Source organism: Pseudomyrmex gracilis, unplaced genomic scaffold (assembly GCF_002006095.1).
Source record: "Pseudomyrmex gracilis isolate BER0280 unplaced genomic scaffold, ASM200609v1 scaffold_18, whole genome shotgun sequence".
Taxonomy (NCBI): Eukaryota; Metazoa; Arthropoda; class Insecta; order Hymenoptera; family Formicidae; genus Pseudomyrmex; species Pseudomyrmex gracilis.
In genome coordinates this window covers 329,568-348,539 of record NW_018020602.1, presented here as the reverse complement: position 1 = coordinate 348,539, position 18,972 = coordinate 329,568, and the positions used below count along the sequence as shown (strand labels likewise).

The window sequence follows — 18,972 nt, the reverse complement described above, 5'->3', positions numbered from 1 at the left end:
TTCTACGTTTGAATTAATGCCCAGGCTTTGTGGAAACGCGTATATAAATCGGCGATTGAGGAAATATAAAATAACAAACGGGACTGTCGCCCTCGAACGTTATTTTGCAAGTCACATCGTAAAACATGCAACACAACCGACGTTGTAACACGAAAGATGATATTTCCTCGTTTGTGTACACGCAATTACGCGTCATTAGTCACGCGTGAAAATACTGTAATCGAACCGTGTGTCCACAATATTTATTATACAATATTTCGAGTGAACGTCGGATTCAATTCAATAAATCCTCTCGATAAATCCGCGCGTGTTTCATCCGCCGCGCGATTATTAATTAGTTACAATTACACACGTCGGAAAGAGAAGAAAAGCGCGCGCTGTGATAACACAACACGATCGTTTCGACGTGCTAAAAGAGTTAATCGCTGACGTCGATCAGAGTTCCGCTGAGTTGAAAGGTTAAATGATTTCGAACGTGCGCGCGCCAGAGAAAGAAAATAAAAAACATCGTCCGATATTATCTAGATAAATTAGACGCGTGTTTCACACGCGCAAATTGACGAGATTAATTTGTCGCGAAGCTTCCGTAACGATCCGTCTATAATGGGCCGCCGCCGATTACGCGTTGTAATAAAGCCGGCGCTTATGATAGTCCTGTTGCGGCGAGCGTCTCTCACCACCTGCGAGTTATTTCCGATAATGATAATGGGACGCGATAGCGCCGTTCCATTACCGATACACAGCGCTTGTCAGCATTTAACAGCGATTCCCGCGGTCGAACCCGTCATCTGTCAATTCCGGGCGAAATAGCAGGCGGTAGACATTCTCGCGACTCTTCTTGCCCGACGATGCATCGATCGCGTTGTGTAACGACTGACGCGATGCGATAACGACGCGCGATTGTTATCCGATCGGGGTATCGGGATCGCGTGTCGTTTGTGCTCGATCTTCGATTGCACGTGTGCGAATCCTCTTGTATTTATAGATTATTTCAAGCGTCCGCGAGAGAAAGTTGATTGCGGTACCGTCTCCGGAGATTATACTCGGGCGCGTTTCTGGGATTTGTTTCGACGATTTGTTTTGCACAGGTATCGCAAAATTTTATCCGTCTTTTTTCTCTCTAATTGCCGTCGTCATCGTTGCGTCGCTTTCGAGCGAGGTTTTGTATCGCGCGTATTACGTCGCCTTCGAAAATCGTCGACCCGCTAGATCGGCGCTAATGCAGATTTAGCGAAGCCAATCGTTTTATGTGACTTTACACGGTGTTCTCCGAGAGACGCAAGCATTGAAACAGATAGAGAAAGAGAACAAAGTGGAGGAGAAAAACAGTTCCTTTACGAAATGCCATAAATTCCCTCGCGTCCCACTTTCGTCGGTCGTCCCACATTTTGTGCGACAGTAATCTACGAAAACGCTCGCACAATTTTTTTTTTCCACGTACGCGCTCGTAAAACGCCTCTTATGCACATATACGTAACGCGCATATTAATCGGCTCTCTCTTTTTTTATTTTCAATTTGTGAGTGTAATCTCGTTGATTCGTAGCGCGCGTACACATTGTCCGAGCGTGTAACCTTCGCGCTTCTAATCACTTCTCTAATGCAATGCCACATCTTACGCTCTTTTCACACACTCGAATTTCACTTTTCTTACCGTTGTGTATTTTTCTCAGACTCACTTATGGGCGAAGCGAATCGAATCCTCTTTTCTTGAACATCATAATTGAAAGAAGACCGATTTCTAGTGTTTTTTTTTTTTTTACACCATATAGAACATTCAAACTCGTCAAAATGACGGAAAACTGACAAAACAAAAAAGAAAATTTGACAATGAAAATATTTTTTTAATTCTTGCAGCCGAAAGCTTTTCTCAATTATTTAAATATTAAAGAAGTTAAAAATAACGAATGCGTTTTTTTTTCAATCAAATGTACGAATGTGGGATAAAGCTTAAATACATTTAATTACATGTACATACATTCAACTCTGGTTGTCTAATGTTAAGATAGTTTGTTTTATCTTACCGTGTTCGCGCGCGTCTTCGACCGTGAAGTTTCTGCGTCAAAAACCGGCGGGAAGAGGTTGCACATAGTAAGACGTTCGAGATAAAAAAAAAAAATTGACAGTTACATTAAGATATCGCGTGTAGTACGCAATTAAGTTTCGGAGCCGAAGAGAAGGGAGGGAGGAGTGTATTCGTGAAATCGATCGGAGATTCGATGAAAGTCGCGGTAAAAAGACATCAAAGTTGCTCATTAAAGTCGCTTCGGGTGGTCGATAATTAATATTCTGCTTTCACGCAATTTGTGCACAACACGGTAAGTGAGCTTGTTCTGTGTCATTTCTCAAGATTTTGATAAATGGAACATTTTCGCGCTTTCGTTTTTTTCGTCGATATAAATCGTTGGCGATACACATACATGTATTATTGCGATAAAACGTAATAAAAAAGACACGTGGAAACGATGTTTTACGTGTTTGCGACGCGTGTGGATATAATTAAATTATTCACGTCATTCCGAAGATTAATTTCCTCGTGATATAGATCATTTTCGTGTACGCAATTAAATCCTGAAGAGAGAAGAAAAGAAAGAACAAGAAATAATTTATTTGTGAAATCAATCCAGAGATGAATCGATAAAAGTCGCTCGCTCGTTAAATCGTTAGGTAATCGATGATTAATAACCTGCTTTTACGCAATTTGTGCACTTTGCACGCGGTATATAATCGCGCGGTTGCAATTTCTTCGTATTATCGAAGCATATTACTTAAATGTTTCCTCTTTTGTTTTTGTTGGTGTTACACACACACACACACACACACACACAAAGTGAAATCTAGAATAACTTTTCTTTTCGAGAACCACGCACGAGTGGAACAGCCATTTTTTATCTCAGTTTTTCTTCGACACAATTAGCGCGCGCGGTACACACATCCGTTCTCTCTGGCTCGCAAAATAGGCGAGGGTGCTTAATTACGAGGATAATAAATGTCACGTGGTGCCGCGGGGGGGTAATACGTGCGAGCTATTTACGGCGCGTGCAAAATTCCGCGAGCGTTTGGCGTCGTCGCAAAATATAATGCCTCTCGTAACTCTCTCTCGACCGCGATAGTAATATTTTTTTACGCGCGCGGATATATATACGATATTTATATCCTTGAGTAACGGCGATGATTCAATCGATATAATGTGCGGCCACAATTGCGGAGGACTGAGTAATAACGCGACTGAGAGAGATGGAAAGAAAGAGAAAAAGAGAGAGAGAGAGAGAGAGTAGGGGTGACTGTTGATGAGGAGCAGATTACATTCATTTATTATCGAAAGCATCTGTAAAGCTTAAACGACGTGACACAAGCATAATTGGCGATCATTCGCCGCCCGACAGGTTATCATCTGATCGCGCGTGTGTACATATATATACGTATATATATTCCAACAATCGCGTCAGCAAGCAGCTGCCTGACGGTCGGCAAATAAATCGACGATGCTACTTATCTTCCTTCTCGCGAACCCGCGCGAGATACACAACATTTGCAAATCCACAGTTGGATTCCGCGGCGAGAACTATCAGTTCCTCTCTCCGTGATAATAAATACTACGCGAGATTATATACGGCGTGCGAATGAAGAGACCGTATATATACTTCGATGTAAATAAGAAACCATTTTTTTCGACATCTAATTTGCCGTAAATTACAACCGAGACGCGTCTCAAAATTATGTAAATTATTTCGAAAGAATTTAAGAAAAAAATTATTTTCAACACCTGACTTGCGTGCGTGCGTGCGTGCGTGCGTGCGTGTGAAAAACTCGCGCGCAAGAAATTTTCGAGAGTGTTGTCGACGATATAATTTGTAATTATGCAATAATAACAGGTTGCGGGCGCGTAGCGGGTAACGCGTCGAAGGAAGACATCTGTTGATAATTAACAAACATAAAAAAATCGGCGAGAAAAACGCAAAAACGGGAATCGGGGAAAGGAAATGTCAAACAACATGTCAATGAGGAAACGGTCGTGTGCGACGTGATATCGCGCTTTACACGGCGATCGGCGCATAAGATATCGCTGAGAATTTTATTGTCGCAATAAAATATAATCGTATAAAAGAAAGAAGACGAGAGAGAGAAAAAAAAGAGACGCCATTTTATATGGAAGCCGTGACAATTTTTACTTTTTTTTGCACCTGAAGAATTTCTACGATCGCTTCTTCATACGAAGCTGCGTCGAAGGACGTCGATAAAAGATGCAGCTTGTAAAAAACGAAAACGCAAACAACTTGATTACGCTGTCGATAACGGGATCTTACGCAAGTAAGAAAAGTTCGAGATTTAAATTCGGAAGATTTAATTGAAAAGGAAGCAGTAGTAATTATCATGATGAAACGTTACGTTAAATTTTCGAAAGTTTCCGAATGTTTCACTTTCGTGAAGATGCATATCGTACGTACGCGGAGTGAAAAAGAGAATGTTAAATAGTTATTTAAAATTATAATATGAGTTCGGTGTATTATATGCTATTTCATTATTTTAATATTATAATTTCAATATTATAATAATGAACAATATTTAATATTTTGTAATTATTTTATAATTTTTAATTATATTTTTATTTTTAATTATATTATATATGCAAAAATATTTATTATTTTGTAATTATAATTTTATCTTATTCAAATCACGTTCACCTTCGATTCGTCTCAATATTTTGAGACGGATCAAGACCGGTCCCGGTTTCTTCTGATTACGAAGCGTTGCGATTTGGTAAATGTTGTTTTGCCTGCGATTCGTTCAGCCAGATCCATCATGCCACCGCGCGTATCATCGTTACTCGCGACGGCACTTTCATAATGACCGACGTGGATATTTCTGGCGATAGTCGTTTCTCTCACTCTCCGATTCGAGAGAACATCTGCGTCGAAAAAGTCGTAAACGTATGGTCGTGTTCGAGAGAAGGCCGCGTAGTTGTATACTCTCGCACATATTTTGTACACACACACGTGTGTGTGTGTGTGTGTGTGTGTGTGTGTGTGTGTGTATTTTCGCGCGAAGATGCAATTGTGTCATGCGTCAGCAGCAACACCGCGCTCCGAGAAAAGTGGTTAACTGTACAGATCCGATGTTCGGCGGCGGTGCAGCTGCATCATCTAACTACAGAGAATCAGTTATGTGTAACAGTGACTGAGGCATGTCAGAAGGCCTTTGGTAACGGTGGCGTCATATGGTTGACAGATCGATGTTAGGCGACGATTAATAGAGTCAGGACGCGACGATGTTGTGAAACACGAAAGTAAGTTACGGTCGGATGAAAAAAATGTCACATTTCCAGTCTCGTCTTTCTCGTTTGACTGTTGAAATATTGCGTAATATTTCAATTATTTATTATGGTGGCATTTCTTTTCAGATGTCCGAAACGCATCGATACGTCGGAGACGTGAAAATTAAATTAATCTGTCAATTTATTGAGACATCATTCGTGTTTTCAAGAGAATATTACCTTCGAATTATCGGCGTCAAATTTGTGTCAGAGTTTTAACTTTCTCCTCGTTAAGAGTGTTTATTGAATACAAAAATTAAATTAAATAACCGGACAAGTAACTGTTATGTGGGATATTTATTAAAGAACCAATTATTAGGTGTGTTAATATATTCAATGTAACAATTCTCAATGTTTTAGGATATATTCTTAATTAACAGTTTTCAATGTTGTATAAGAGTATTTTGTTTTTTATTACATATTTTGTTATATTTCTTTAAATATTCGGTCGTTGAAACTTTGTCGCGCGTCGAAATGATCTCGTCCCTTCGCTTTCGCGCTCGCTCCCGAAATCGCGTCTTTCCAGAGAGTTAAAGTGTTTTATTCTTTTCTCTCGCGCGCGCGCGCGCAATGCGCCGAGAAAACAATTCGCGGTAGAACGGCCTGAAAAGTTTACGTGCGAGAATAAATAGCGGTCTTTTCACCCGCGCTCGCGCGCGATTGTTTTACGGCTTCTGACCGGAGGAGTTCTCGCGAGCGCGCAACGATTATTATATCACGCGGACCGTATTTCTTTCGCGTCTTAAATTCCGATGGGATAACCCGTTTGCTTGTGCATGCTTTCTAATTTCCTGAATGCAAATATCGGGCGATAGTTCCGACGCATTTACGCGCTCTACGGCGTGAACGGCGCTTGCGTAAAAAGCGCTCTCGCGAGCGAAGCGCGGCCAGTCAACCAGGAAATAAACGGCGGGACGCGCGCGCGAACAAGAGTAAGAGTCGTCGGGGATTTGGTGAAACGAGTCCTCCCCGCGCAACGACACTCGAGATCGTAAAAATGTTGATCCGCGCGGTTATAAAAAGGTGTTGTAAAAATGGTGAAAGTCGCGCGCGTGCTCGCACAATTCGTGTGATGTATACGTACGTACAACGTGTCCGAAGTGCGCCATATCGAACGAAGATATAATGAAAGGTCTCTCGCGAAGGAAAGCATCAACACCGGACTTTGCTAGAAAGCTGCTCGTTTCAACTCCGAAACAATACGGCGCGATATAATATACAATACGGACAGAGCGCGTCCGTTAGAGATTTTAAGACCGTTGGTGGATTTTTACACCGTCGTTTGCACCGTCGAGAAAAATTCGTCGGAACTAGCGGCTTCGGAGATCGAAACGTATCGAGAGACGATACGAACGTCATCGATGATTAATAATCACGTAGAGAAAAATTGTTTTTTAAAAAATATTACAGTTGAGAATTTATATTATTTTTAAAATATGTGTTTTTTTATGTTCGGACCGCGCGGGAGGGGGAAAGAAAATTCGATTCGTCAAAAATCCTATCGAAGCTCGTTTTCTCAAACGGTGGTTCTGGTAAAATTCTAAGTTCCATTGTGTTCTATCTCGGGACTTGATGAATGTCCGAGTCTCTCCGCGCGAGTCCAAACTTTTAGACGCGCGAGCGAGACGTCATTCACCGTTGCGGGCGAGACGGACGGACAGGTGTGTGCAGACAGAAAGAACAGAGAAGTGCATAGCTTCTGAACGTTGATGTTGACCTAGCTCATAAACTATACCGCGCACGTATCGTGATGTCGACGCGTATGCACGCCCGGTACATTTGTACCATCCATACCGCTATACATACCCTGTCGAGTCCTTTTTACCGGGGGACAATACCGTAAGATAGACGCTTGTCGTCGCGCATACCGAATGCAAATGACACACTTTGTCGAATTACGCGCCTGTCGTTTTACGCACGCCGGTGCTACTTGTTATTACGGTCTCCTCTCTAAGTCCGTCTCAAAACTGTACCGTAAGTGCATGACTGTAATTCACAAGTGGATCAATAGACGAAAGAGATCACTGGCGCAACTACGTCATGAGAAGAGCAACCTCGTCAATCATTTCAAGCATCGATATCTCGCTCCTCGATTAAGAATTCAGTAAATATTTACCGATCGCGCGTATGTGTTTATGTAAATGTTAATTAATTCAATGTGAATCAATGATACCGTGTGTGGGAACGATCCCGTTTGCAAATTCAATAATCCCACGAAGAGTCAGTTTACATATTTATAGACAAACATTACGTTATAGTTAATATATACTTATATATTATTTATTTATAAATTTGTGAAAACGTGTCATTCTCAATCGCGTCTGACGAACTGTCTGTCTCACCCCATTTGTCCTTGAGCGTTGTCGAAACCGCGTCGGACATCGTGTCGGGAACGTCCACCGCGCGCTCCTCTTTACCGGACACGATCCTCTCGACGCATCCTGATTTCTCCGTCGTCGATCTTTGTTCCTCCTTCCACTCGTCGTTCTTCTTCCCGTCGCCCGTCACCGACTTCATTTCCAGACACGGCAGATCCCGAATATCCGGCACCAGGGTCTCCTCGTCGTCCTCCCGGATCTTCCACTTGGCACGCTGACGATGCTCCTCTTTGCTGCTGCCTCCTTCCTGCACCCTCTCGCTCGCGGAATCCACTATTTCCTCGACAAGTTCTTCCTCCTGGAGCATGTACTCTCTTCTCTCGTTGGGGTTCCCGTACACCCGGTAGGGTCCGACGAGACCCACCACACCCCTGGGCATCGCCACCGAGCTGTCCCGGTGATCGTGCCAGGAGTTCTCGTACTCGCTCCGATCGGTATACATCCCCGGTAGTTCCGGAAGAGCCCGTCTAGGCGTGTCGCTCAGCCACTTTCTCACCTCGACTCGTCCGGGCGTGTTCTCGGGATCGTCCAGCTGTTGCGATTTCTCAGCGGTGTTCCCGGTTTGCGTCCGATCGACGGCAGATCGTCGAATTGCCTCCTCGGAGGACGACGTTTCCGGCAGTCGCACTTTCTTCGGTTTCCTCACCACGCTGTAGAGGGTGTCCTCGACCTCGAGAATCGACGACGCTCTGCTCTCCGGCGGGGACTTCCGTTTTGACTCGTTGTTCTTCACCGCGCTGATCACCACGATCTTGCCGCGAATATTCGGGGGCAGACTCTCGTCGCTATCCAGGACACTGTAGATCGGCTCACGCGTCGCCGTTCGGATCCATTTGGCGCGTTTGCGACGTCCCGAGGTGTCGCCCGGCGATGCCTTGTCGTCGACCGTCGCCGTGAAAATGTCCGCTAGCTCGGCCACCATCCTGACGAATTCTTCGTGTTCTTCCCAGACGCGGCACCGGATGTCACGCACTCCCGTCAATCGTGACCAACGTGATGAGATCGGAATACCGTATTGAAGGAGCGAGATCTCGTTTAATTTACGTTGCGCGTAATCAGGTGACGCGATTCGACCGGTAAAATTGTCACCTAGCTCTAAAGTCGACGCACCTTGCGAGAATTCGGAATTTGTTCGGACGACATAAAAAAAAAATCATCGCTCTCCGAGATCGCGAGATAAATTGTCAATTATAAAACTCACTTTATATTCGCGTTTCATTTAATTACTAATTAACTTAAAACTAAGACGTAGTTGACTAGTAAAAGTATCGTTTTGAAATTTTTGCGAATTTTAAAAATATCGAGGAATTTATAAGAAATTATTGTCTCTCTCTCTCTTTCTCTCTCGACTCTTATAAACTTACGCGCACCGCTCCGGAATATCGCGCGGATAACTTCTCGGATCGCTTCCTCCGACCCGCGACTTCGATAACGATATCTCGTTCCGAAATTCTTGCTGTTCGATCGGACGCACCGAGCGCACCGAGTGGCACGCAAAAGGCAAATGGCACTCGGAATGATCACTTCGGTTTAACGAAGGAAACAATACGATGTCTCTCGTCGCGGTGGTGGCGACCGCGAGGTCGATGGGATGGATGTGGGGCTCTCGTTCGTGACCAGATTCGCGAAAAAGAAGATTTCACATTCCTCGGTCGCACTTTCCGGATTTTCGCGCGCGAAGCGGAGCGAGTGAACAGTTCGCAAAAACTCTCCGAAGATCGCACTTCCGTTTGATCTCTTTGCTCGTAGGAAGTAGACATTTTTGTCACAGGCAGATGCGAGAAGAGAACGCAAGCGATTTCGCGTCTCTCGGAAAATCCGAATGTAAATTCTTGCATTGCGCGATATATTTGCAAAACTTCCTCGCTTCGCGACGATACTATCGTGTCGTATCGAAACATCGTGTATTATTATTATTATTATCACGCGTATCGTATCCGCGCGATGGCGTAATTCGTTTCCGACGTGTTATTTCGCGATGCGCGCGCGAATAAATCTCTCTTTTATATTCAAAATGGACGCGCGCGTTTCCTCGGAGATTATCATCTTCTCTTATTTCCTAAGATTTCGCGTCAGATTGTCAAGCGAAATTCGTGCTCTTTCGCAAGATTTCCATCTTGCGAGATATCAAGTGATATTCTCGCGAGAGAATCGAAAGAATATATTCTCGTGAAGAAACGATTAATAAACAAAATTATACAGTCGAGAATCTACACGGAGCCACTTACGCAATTGTAATATATCTTCCTTTAACTTCTATACGCGAGAGCGTAATTCGTCGATGAGAATCGATCGAAGATTTCGACGCTATCATCGTCCCAGCTGTTGCGGTCATGTTTCTCTCCCCACGTGTGTTTTCCGCAATCGTTCCCGCGGGACATTTGTTTTATACCGGCGCGCATGCGGAGTAATTGGTGCAACCGATCGGTCTGTCGTTATACCGCAAAATTGCGGATAATGATCGACCGTTAGGCTCGCGATGAGCGTCTTGCGATGTAGAGACGGTATTTTTTCACAAAGAACTTGGCCGACGCAGCGACATTTTTCCGCGAGGGGCCACGACCCTCTTCGTCGACTCGTTTGAGAAACACCGAGGCGTTTTCCCGAGGCTCGTCGCCGTCGGCGAAAACAACACTTCCGCAAATCGTGCGAGATCCACTAAATGCGCGCGCGCGATCGGACTAAAGTACATACATTAGAGCGCTAAAGCGTGCGCGCGCGCGTGGAAGATTACAAGCGCCGCGTTGGCGTAAAAACGGTGATGATTCGCAAACGTTATGATTAAGTTAATGACGGTCGCGCACGGGGAGATTATTATGCGTCGCCGCTGCTGTTAACGCTCCGTAAGTCCGTCCTCTTTTCGCGGATTTTTCATCAATTTTCCAAGCGGTCAACTTCTCACCGATTATGAAACTTGATTAGTTTAATAAATCAACAGAGATAATTACGTAATTTTGAATCTCAATTGCGAGAGTAAGTTTGATGACGTAATTTAAATCGTGTCGAATGTTGTGTTTACACGCGAATAGAAAATTATCTCGCGAAGTCTCAGAGTTTGTATAAATAAAAAAAATACAAAAAAAAAAAAAAAAAAAAATAGACAAAAAGTTACTCATGCGTATTCTCGAACGACGCATCAAACCAACGAGGAGGAGGGATCGTCACTACACACAAACAGCATCCGACGTTTAGGATCTGCTACTGTGATCTCCTCGTTAATTTTAGTACGCGTTCCGCCATCGTCTAGCAAACACACACGTGGACGACATACACGGGCGGTTGTTTCGTGAGCGCGACAATGATATTGGGCCAAGAACAACGATTATAGTGTGTCACACAACATTGAGGGAGCCCGAAATCCGCGTGTAATCGCCAAACTTTGATACGCGCGTCGCAGCCAGGCACACAGACTGATATATTTCAGGATCTGTTCAGGCGCGAGAGAGATCTATCAACGATGACGCGCCTTCGTCGTCTCTTTGTAGCGCTAATGGTCTTCTATTGCGCGTCAAGTCCTGCGCTGAGCGAGCCGTGAGTACACGACGATGATTTACTGCGACCGAGAGAGAAGTTTCGTCAGAAGCGAGTCCGGGCGGAAATTTGACCACTCTATGCCACTAGGAGTGGAAAAGAAATTAGACAAATTATCAAATATATTAGATAATTAATAAGAAATTAAATATAAAATGGTATAAAAAAATATATATCGAAAGGCGTTACAAAGCTACGCGATATCTCGCGTCCTCTCGTTGATTTAATTTCCGTTTTTCAAAACGCCAGTCGATCTGATTAAACACTTCCCGCGTTTGCGAAACACTTGTATATATATATATATACAATAATCCGATCTACTCGCGATTTCACGGCTGCGCTAAAGAAATCTGGATGACGCAAAATTCTCGTCTCAACGGGGAGGAAGACTCACGAGGAAGTGTTTCTCGCTTCGCGAAGCAAGACTTGCGAAACTCGGTCGAAAGATTCGAAAGATCCGTCCGCTACGATCTTTTCGTAGGATCTGCGCAGAGAACTTTCTTCTTTTTTTTTTTCCGTAGGAAAAATCAGACGTGGCTGATGCAAGGGAACGTGCTCACCGACGAGCATGTGGCGTCGCAGTTCCTCCAGCTGGACAGCTATCGCGAGTACGATTGGGTGATACGCACTAAGAGAATTAAGATTGTTTGGGATTACAAGATAATCACCTGCGTGATCCTCGCGTCCGTCCACCTGAAGGGCCGCGTGAGCATCGTCGAAGGTGGCTACAACTCCAACATGGTCGCGGTAGAATACGATGCGGAGAACGACGAACTGGAAGAATTCTACATCTTCGTGCAAACCGTGGAACTGATGAAGAGGAACACGAATCACTTGCTAAGTTCCTCTTCACCTCTTTCAGTCCAATGGATGCACTACGTAAACGAGCAAAACAGGATCCAGAAGAAACTCCAGGACGCCCTGCGCAACATCTCCTTGACTTTCTTCTCCTCGTAACGGAATTTGTAATTATCTTTTCGCGGAATAATAAACACACTCGCGCGTCAAAACTAACTGTTCTCATGTCCGGCCAGTGGTACTCGCGCGCTCGTTATTGGGACATTCGCTTTGGTGCGACACATTTTTCAACTGAATTTACGCGTAATTGAAATTTATTTTTTGTGAAAAATAGAGAAAACATCTAAGTGCTTGGGAAAGTCAATTTTTTTTACGAAACCTTACGCGCAGAGAAATTTTTCTCGAATCTAATTGTAACCCAACGTGGTCGGATTTTCGAAAGAAATCTTAGTTGTTGACATCTGTTCAGATTAAACGTGTAACGTTTTCGAACTTCGAATTCTCTCACGAAAAATCTCAACGAGTTTTAAATCGAATCTTAAACGACATATTCTATTGTCCGTTAGAAAATGACGAAAAAATGTAGAAGATGTCCGAAGAATCTTGGACGTCGCTGAGTTTATATCGCGGCGTCGTTTTACGTAAAATAGTTTCCGATTAACTTCGGTCGCGCAGGCGTTTTAACTCTGTGAGGTTCAAACGGCTGAACCTTTCCCATACAAATTATCGTTCGCGAGGAAAGAGATGCTCATTTTGAAACAGATAGGGTATCATCTCAACTCCTCATATTTCTGGCACAACAGCCGTGTAATTGCGCGCGCGTCTTTTCAGATTATAATTACGCAATGCGAGATACCCGCATTAAGCGGATAAAGTGAGACGTCTACGTGTATACGCTTGGTTTAATCCTTCCGAGGTGTTGCGCTATAATCCCTCGGAGAGATCATCCATTCGTTGCACAAGACGCCGATTTGTGTTCCGTAAATATCTTTTATTTTATTAGATACTTTTCTATTTCGTTATTGTCTTTTTGTTTTTTATAAAGTGAGAATTTTTTATTTCACGTTATTTCCCCTTTCGTTTAATTTTTTTTGAGTAATTTTTACAGACGACAAGTTTCATTTCTTTGCTTTTATATTTATTGTCTCTTGTTTTTGAACCGAACAAAGGACGACCGATCAACAATGTGTTGTTGTTTTTGCAACTGGCGCGTAGAAAGTTCTGTTATTAGGAAATTAGAACGTTTTGATTACGCAGCGACGTATCGTATGATTGACGCAAATAGATCGCTCGTTTAACCGATCTTAAACGACAGCCGTTAGTTTTCACGTTCCACCTGTTATAGCGGCAATACATTATCTGGTAACGTACACATACACACACGTGTATACATGCGTATTCAGCCGGCGTTAATTGTGAAAGTAGATCGCATCAATTCGCGTAACTAGTAAATGCCGAGTGGCGAGTGTTATATTTTGCTGAGAAAAGATTGAATAATTAATTCCCGCGTATAATGAGGTGCAGTTTCTCGGAATATCGCTCGATTTAATTGTTATTGTTGTTGCGATGCGCTTGCGCCACGCGACGCACAATGTTAAGTGCAATTCGTCAATCTACGAAATGTAAAATTACATTTCCGCTTATATTTTCGTTTTGAGAAAACTTTAATTCTTGCGTTTAATACAAGCACGGAATAAATAATCAACAAGCATCACATTAATAATAAATTAACGCATCTCTCATTATGCAACAATATTAATTTTCTTAACAAACTCTTCTCGTCTGTCAGAAACGTGCGAACAATATTTAGTTTTGTTTCAATCGTTCAAAATTCAAGTAAGACAAGATAAGATTTCAATTACAGCTTCACGGGTTGTTTGATGATCGTCGCGCGTCTATCGAGACGAGTGCGAGTTTCAATCTCCGCGTTCCGCGACGTGTGTTCGCGCGCGAGATTCCTCATCGAATCGTGAAGCGGAAATTTCCTCGCGAAATCGTTTCGCGAGTATATATCGTTTCGTCGGATCCGCTTAGGCCTGAGCGATCCGTTCAATCACGCACGAGCGATCGCGGGGCTGTTTCGAAAACAAGAGTTTAAAACAAGAGCCGTGAGCAGACTCCGTATAGCGGATAACAACACAGTGCGTGTCCGATCCTTTTCACTTCCGTGGAAAAGAAAAGGGAAAGCGGCTCTTGTTGTTTCAGAGCAAAAAAACAAAGCGCAGTTTATTTCGCAAAATTTTGCGCATATTTTACGCGTCTTAACAAAAATATACATATTAAAACAAAACTGTCAGAAGAGAAGTATTACGACATTCTATAAAGGTTTTAATGGTCCGACAGTTATTAAAAAAAAATAAATTATCAGATGTAAAATATTAATCGCAACAATTCTCGATATCTTAAGTATTTTTTAAGATGTATTTTTAACAGTTATAGTTTCTATCTTTTTATATCATATATCACATATACTTTGTTATTTAATTCATTCTTCAATAAATGTCCGATACTTGTCTGGTCACTAAGATGTTTATCTCAAGTGGATACCGAAGATATATAATTTCAGTGTGAATTTTGTTTGCATATTATATCGTATTTTATGACGGTTTATTTGATTTGTATGACTTTAATTTTTCTTCTAGAATTGCGAAAGAGACAAATGTCTTGAATATTTTTTTTTTTTTTTTTTTCAATGAATATTTCCTAATTTAATAATTGTCTGAGATAATTGCACGCGCTTCAGAAACAGATGTGGACATAACGGTGAATTATTCGGGCTCTTTCTTTAGTGGATATTGATGAATGACACTTCTAACGAAGTGCTTGAAAAATCATTGTATTGAAAGATAATGAATCTTACTCGATGACTTGCCGGGATTGGATTCCTCAATCGGTTGCAGAGTTCGGGACATGGTAATGTTTCTCTCGTCGGAAAACGACGTCTCTCTTCGGGCTTGAAACGAATGTCGGATTACGGTGTTGACCAACCGTGAATCGAGATGCTCGTAAAATCGCCGCCGGTGTCCATCAGTCGGCCGAGTTCCGTGTCAGGTTCGATGGACTCGTCGTGATTGCCATCTTTCGCACATCGATCGGCACTTTTTAATTGATAAATGAGATGAGCGAACGACACGAACGATGCGCGAATTGCGCGTGTCGATGTTTCGTTCCCCGAGACTGACCGATCGAACCGATGACAAAAAAAAAACTGATGATGTAATTAAGAAACTTTTATAATTCGCTGAAATAATATTCCAATCCGAATGTCTCGAGAATAAAATTAGCTTTTTTTTCTCGCGTGAGTATTCTCAGCAAAGATTCGTCCGCAAATTAATTAGTCGAACAACGACGACATCTCTCACAATTTGACCAAGAAATCTAAAGAATTTTTTTATACAACAATAATAGTTGACAATAATATTGTCGCTCGATAATTTTTAGCGAAAAGATTTATGTCACGGGTTGTTGAATACTTTTTCATTCTTTCTCTCGTGCGAATTTTTCCGAAGTTTTTTCTTTGAACCGCAACTCTCTCGAAACGAAAGTGTCTTCAATGAAACGTTCAGTTCTGATTCCTTTTCGAGATTTCTATTCTCTCCAGTTTTTTTTTTTTTTTTTTTAACAACAGTAAATCTTTTGTTTCTCGCGCATCTCGAATATTAGTTCGACTCTTCTCGCGTTTGTCTTCGATGCGACAACAATTTATCCAGTACTTTGTCTTCTGCACGCGTAAGGTGCTATTTGTGTTCAGCAATCTCACCTCCCCGAAATAATCTACACTAAAACAAACTTCCTCGCGCGTTTTCAACCTGAATATTCTGCTCGTTAAATTCGACGCGACACTCTTCCGTTCTGTAGTTTTGAAAAATAAAATTTTCCCACATTCGGTTTTCGTCCTTTCCGCAGTTTCAGAGAGATGTGCGGACCCGTGTTGTGACACGTGCGACGGCGGCGACGGCGGCTCGCGCTCGCGTCGCGTAACGTCACGTGCGAGCAACTGACACGCGTGGCTTCCGCGGACTTTCGAATAACGGCCGGTTTGCTTCTAGCTAGCTGGATCTTATGCCGCGAGAAGCTACGTCGTGGCACTGCGTGTGTACGTCGCCGCTCCGGCCCCGGGCGTCTGGCCCCCGGAGCGCGGGCCCCGTACAGGAGGTGGTCCTTCTTGATCCTTCGCGGAGAAGGTGGGAGAACTACTAGAGAAAAATATCTCGCACGCGCGGCTCCTTTCCCCTCGTTTACAGATCTTCCCTAAGAGAGAGAGAGAGAGAGAGAAAAAGAAGAGACTTGCGTGCGCGCGCGCGAGAGTGAAAGAAAAGAAATCCGCGAGTTTTCTTCTTCTTCGCAGTACTCGAAACCTGCGACCAGGTTTGCGGTCGAACTTGCCACGCTACCTGCGAGGATGGATGATGACTAAGACGAGTATTTTACTTTGTTGATATAACTTCGTTTGTTGACGTAGTCTCACGATGTAACTTCACGGCCTTGACTTAGCGGTACCGAGAAATAAGCACCTAAGTTTTATAGTTTTGTTTAACATAGAGAAGTTTAATTTTATACAGATAGTAACCAAGTCTACGATTAGCATCAATAATTGACACTCGTTGACTTTTTCCAATTGTTAACATTCTCGTCGAGTTATTTTTTTATTTAACATTACGGTAGGATTATTTTGGATTTTTTATGTGGCAATACTATTTTGGACTTTTAGTTGGTACGTTTGAGAAAAAGTTGGACAGGTCTTCTCAAAGTTTCAGTCGTTGAGCTCAAAATGCCAATCATTGGATGCTTTACTTGTGCGTATGAAGTGCAAGATGGTTTGTATTACGTTTGACAAGCCACGCGCGAGGGGCAAAGATGTCGAAGCTTTGAGCTATCGATCGACGCTTTCAAACGAACAAAAATATCGACGACGAATCGGGAATTTGAAACGAGAAATTAAATGAATTAGTAAATTTTATTCTCATATATCCGCAACGTATTTACACAATTCTCCTGTGACGTCATCACAAATAATTTCGAGAATAAAATTCCTTATATACACACTCGGTTTATTTTGTGCACAAATGATTCTTTAATTAAACTTTGATTGAGTCTCAAGTTATATATTATACTGTGTACAAAGCTCGCGTTTCGTGGATATTTGGTCGGATATTTGTAAAAAAATAGCATTCGTTCTTACTCTCTCGTCTCGAATAAATATGAAACACTCGAAACACAACGGTGGAAAAATGAAAAAGACACAAACAACGCACGCTTCCTTAAAATTCCGAAGATACGGGAATTAAAACTACGTGTCATTTACATGGTTTTCCAACTTCTTCTTCACAAATTGACCACAATATTTCTCAAGGAAGAACACCGTTTCAAGTAGCAGTGAGATGCGAATTCACGAACGTTCGTCAGTTTGTCACTTTTTTTTCGAACCGAAACCGGAGAATCCCATGATAGCGGCCATTTCGTCCGAGGGTCCCGCGTCCTCCTCCGATATCTCTTCGATCTTCCTCTTCTTGTCTTTCCGCTTCTCCTTCCTGTACTCCTTAATCTTTTCTTCCTGTGCGGAATAAGCAAGTAATCTCGATAAAAAAAAAACAGTAAATCAAATAAATTGTCCAAGTGCAGTTTCGGTAACAAAAAAAAAAAAAGACAAACCTCTTCCTTCAACTCCTTCACTCTCTGCTCCAGATCGTAATCTTTCTTCTTCTCCTCGAGTTTCTTCTTGTTTTGTGCAAACCTAGCCTTAACTTGATCTAATGTGGATCTTTCTATCTTCATGGACATGCCAAGATTACGTTGATCTGTATCGATGATGAGTCAAATGATTGTGTAAATAGAAACATTTGAAAGTAGGAAAGAGAAAAATATACTTTAACTTTGGCAATGTTGTTACACTTACGTTTGGTTCCATTAATGTGGTCTAAGAAATTAATAGAATCTTTTACGACACAGTCGCACACATTGCAGTAGTATCTACAAACAGATAAATATAAATAACACAGTAATGTGTTTCCAAAGAGAGTAGAATTATATTATAATAATATTTTAAACTATTGTGTCTTATCCAGATGATTGATCGTACCCTCCAGTTTGCGAGGAAGGTGTGTTCTTATTGATTACGACACTCTTTCCCAGTTTAGATTCGAGATCTACTTTGTAGTCTCTCTGCTTCAGCAATTCCCTCTTAACTGCCGGCTGTTTGGGAAGTCCCAGTTCCTCTTCCGCGATCTCATCCTGCAGTCTCTGAAGCGCGATCCTCTCGTACTCTTCCCGATTCCACTTTCTTCTGTGATCGTCTGGTCGCTGCAAAAAAAACATTCGTCCCGATATTACAAAAAATTAAAAATTATCGGTCGTTTTATTATGTAATCGTACGAGAGTAAACAATAATCAACACGTTTGTCAATCGCGTCAATAACAAACCGCAGAGGTTAGAAAATTGAAACCTGCCTAAATTACGCATTTCGGTCATTTCAAAACTCAACGCTATCCTAATATTGTTACACTTATATTCGAAAGATATTACATATATATGTATGTATATATTATATATTACCATAGACATGTTCGCGATAATTGTTTTCACTATCCGCACGAGCGAAATATCACGGCAAAGTTGACGACGAAGAAGTTGGCGAGTAAATTGACAGCTGATTTCCCTTCTCAGCTCACGCTGCACTTCGTGACCATAGACTTGTCGCGCTTTAAAAAGTCGCGTTGCATCAGCCATGTTGGTTGGATGCGCGTAGTTCTACTGTGAATATTTTTGGACAATATTAGGTGTTTTTACACCACTTTCAATATTATCATCGTAGTCTCTAGTCTAAACAAGTACATACTAGTAATAATAGTAAATCGAAGACTGGCGTATGCTCCTTCCTCACCGGGGCAAGAGCCATTACAGCAAAGAAGAAGAAGAAGTCGCGCTTTAAACACGCGACTGTGTGTGTGTGTTT

General features: G+C 42.3%; 2 protein-coding genes across 5 annotated transcripts in view; both read right to left on the bottom strand.

The window, feature by feature from the left end:
• The window catches only part of LOC109864202, a 20,469-nt gene extending 10,848 nt beyond the window's left edge, over window positions 1–9,621 (bottom strand). Inside the window, exon 1 of one of the 2 annotated variants that reach the window (XM_020445192.1) lies at window positions 7,655–9,621. In XM_020445192.1, coding sequence (XP_020300781.1) covers window positions 7,655–8,612 — 958 coding nt within the window. In that variant the 5' untranslated portion in view covers window positions 8,613–9,621. The remainder of the gene's footprint in view (window positions 1–7,654) is intronic. The other variant, XM_020445191.1, reaches the window with a different exon arrangement.
• Window positions 9,622–16,957: 7,336 nt separating this feature from the next.
• Window positions 16,958–18,927, bottom strand: LOC109851621 (zinc finger matrin-type protein 2). Of its 3 annotated transcripts, XM_020421871.1 has the most exons (6): window positions 18,856–18,927; window positions 18,573–18,770; window positions 18,099–18,319; window positions 17,916–17,989; window positions 17,672–17,817; window positions 16,958–17,573 (listed from the first exon to the last, which is right to left on the bottom strand). In XM_020421871.1, exons 2-6 carry the CDS (start codon window positions 18,744–18,746, stop codon window positions 17,430–17,432), a joined length of 759 nt encoding a protein of 252 aa, XP_020277460.1. In that variant the 5' UTR covers window positions 18,747–18,770; window positions 18,856–18,927; the 3' UTR covers window positions 16,958–17,429. The 3 variants fall into 3 exon arrangements, with proteins under 3 accessions (XP_020277460.1, XP_020277459.1, XP_020277461.1); XM_020421870.1 differs by lacking the exon at window positions 18,856–18,927 and having other exon boundaries at window positions 18,573–18,842; XM_020421872.1 differs by lacking the exon at window positions 18,856–18,927 and having other exon boundaries at window positions 17,459–17,595; window positions 18,573–18,842.
• Window positions 18,928–18,972: the final 45 nt, after the last annotated feature.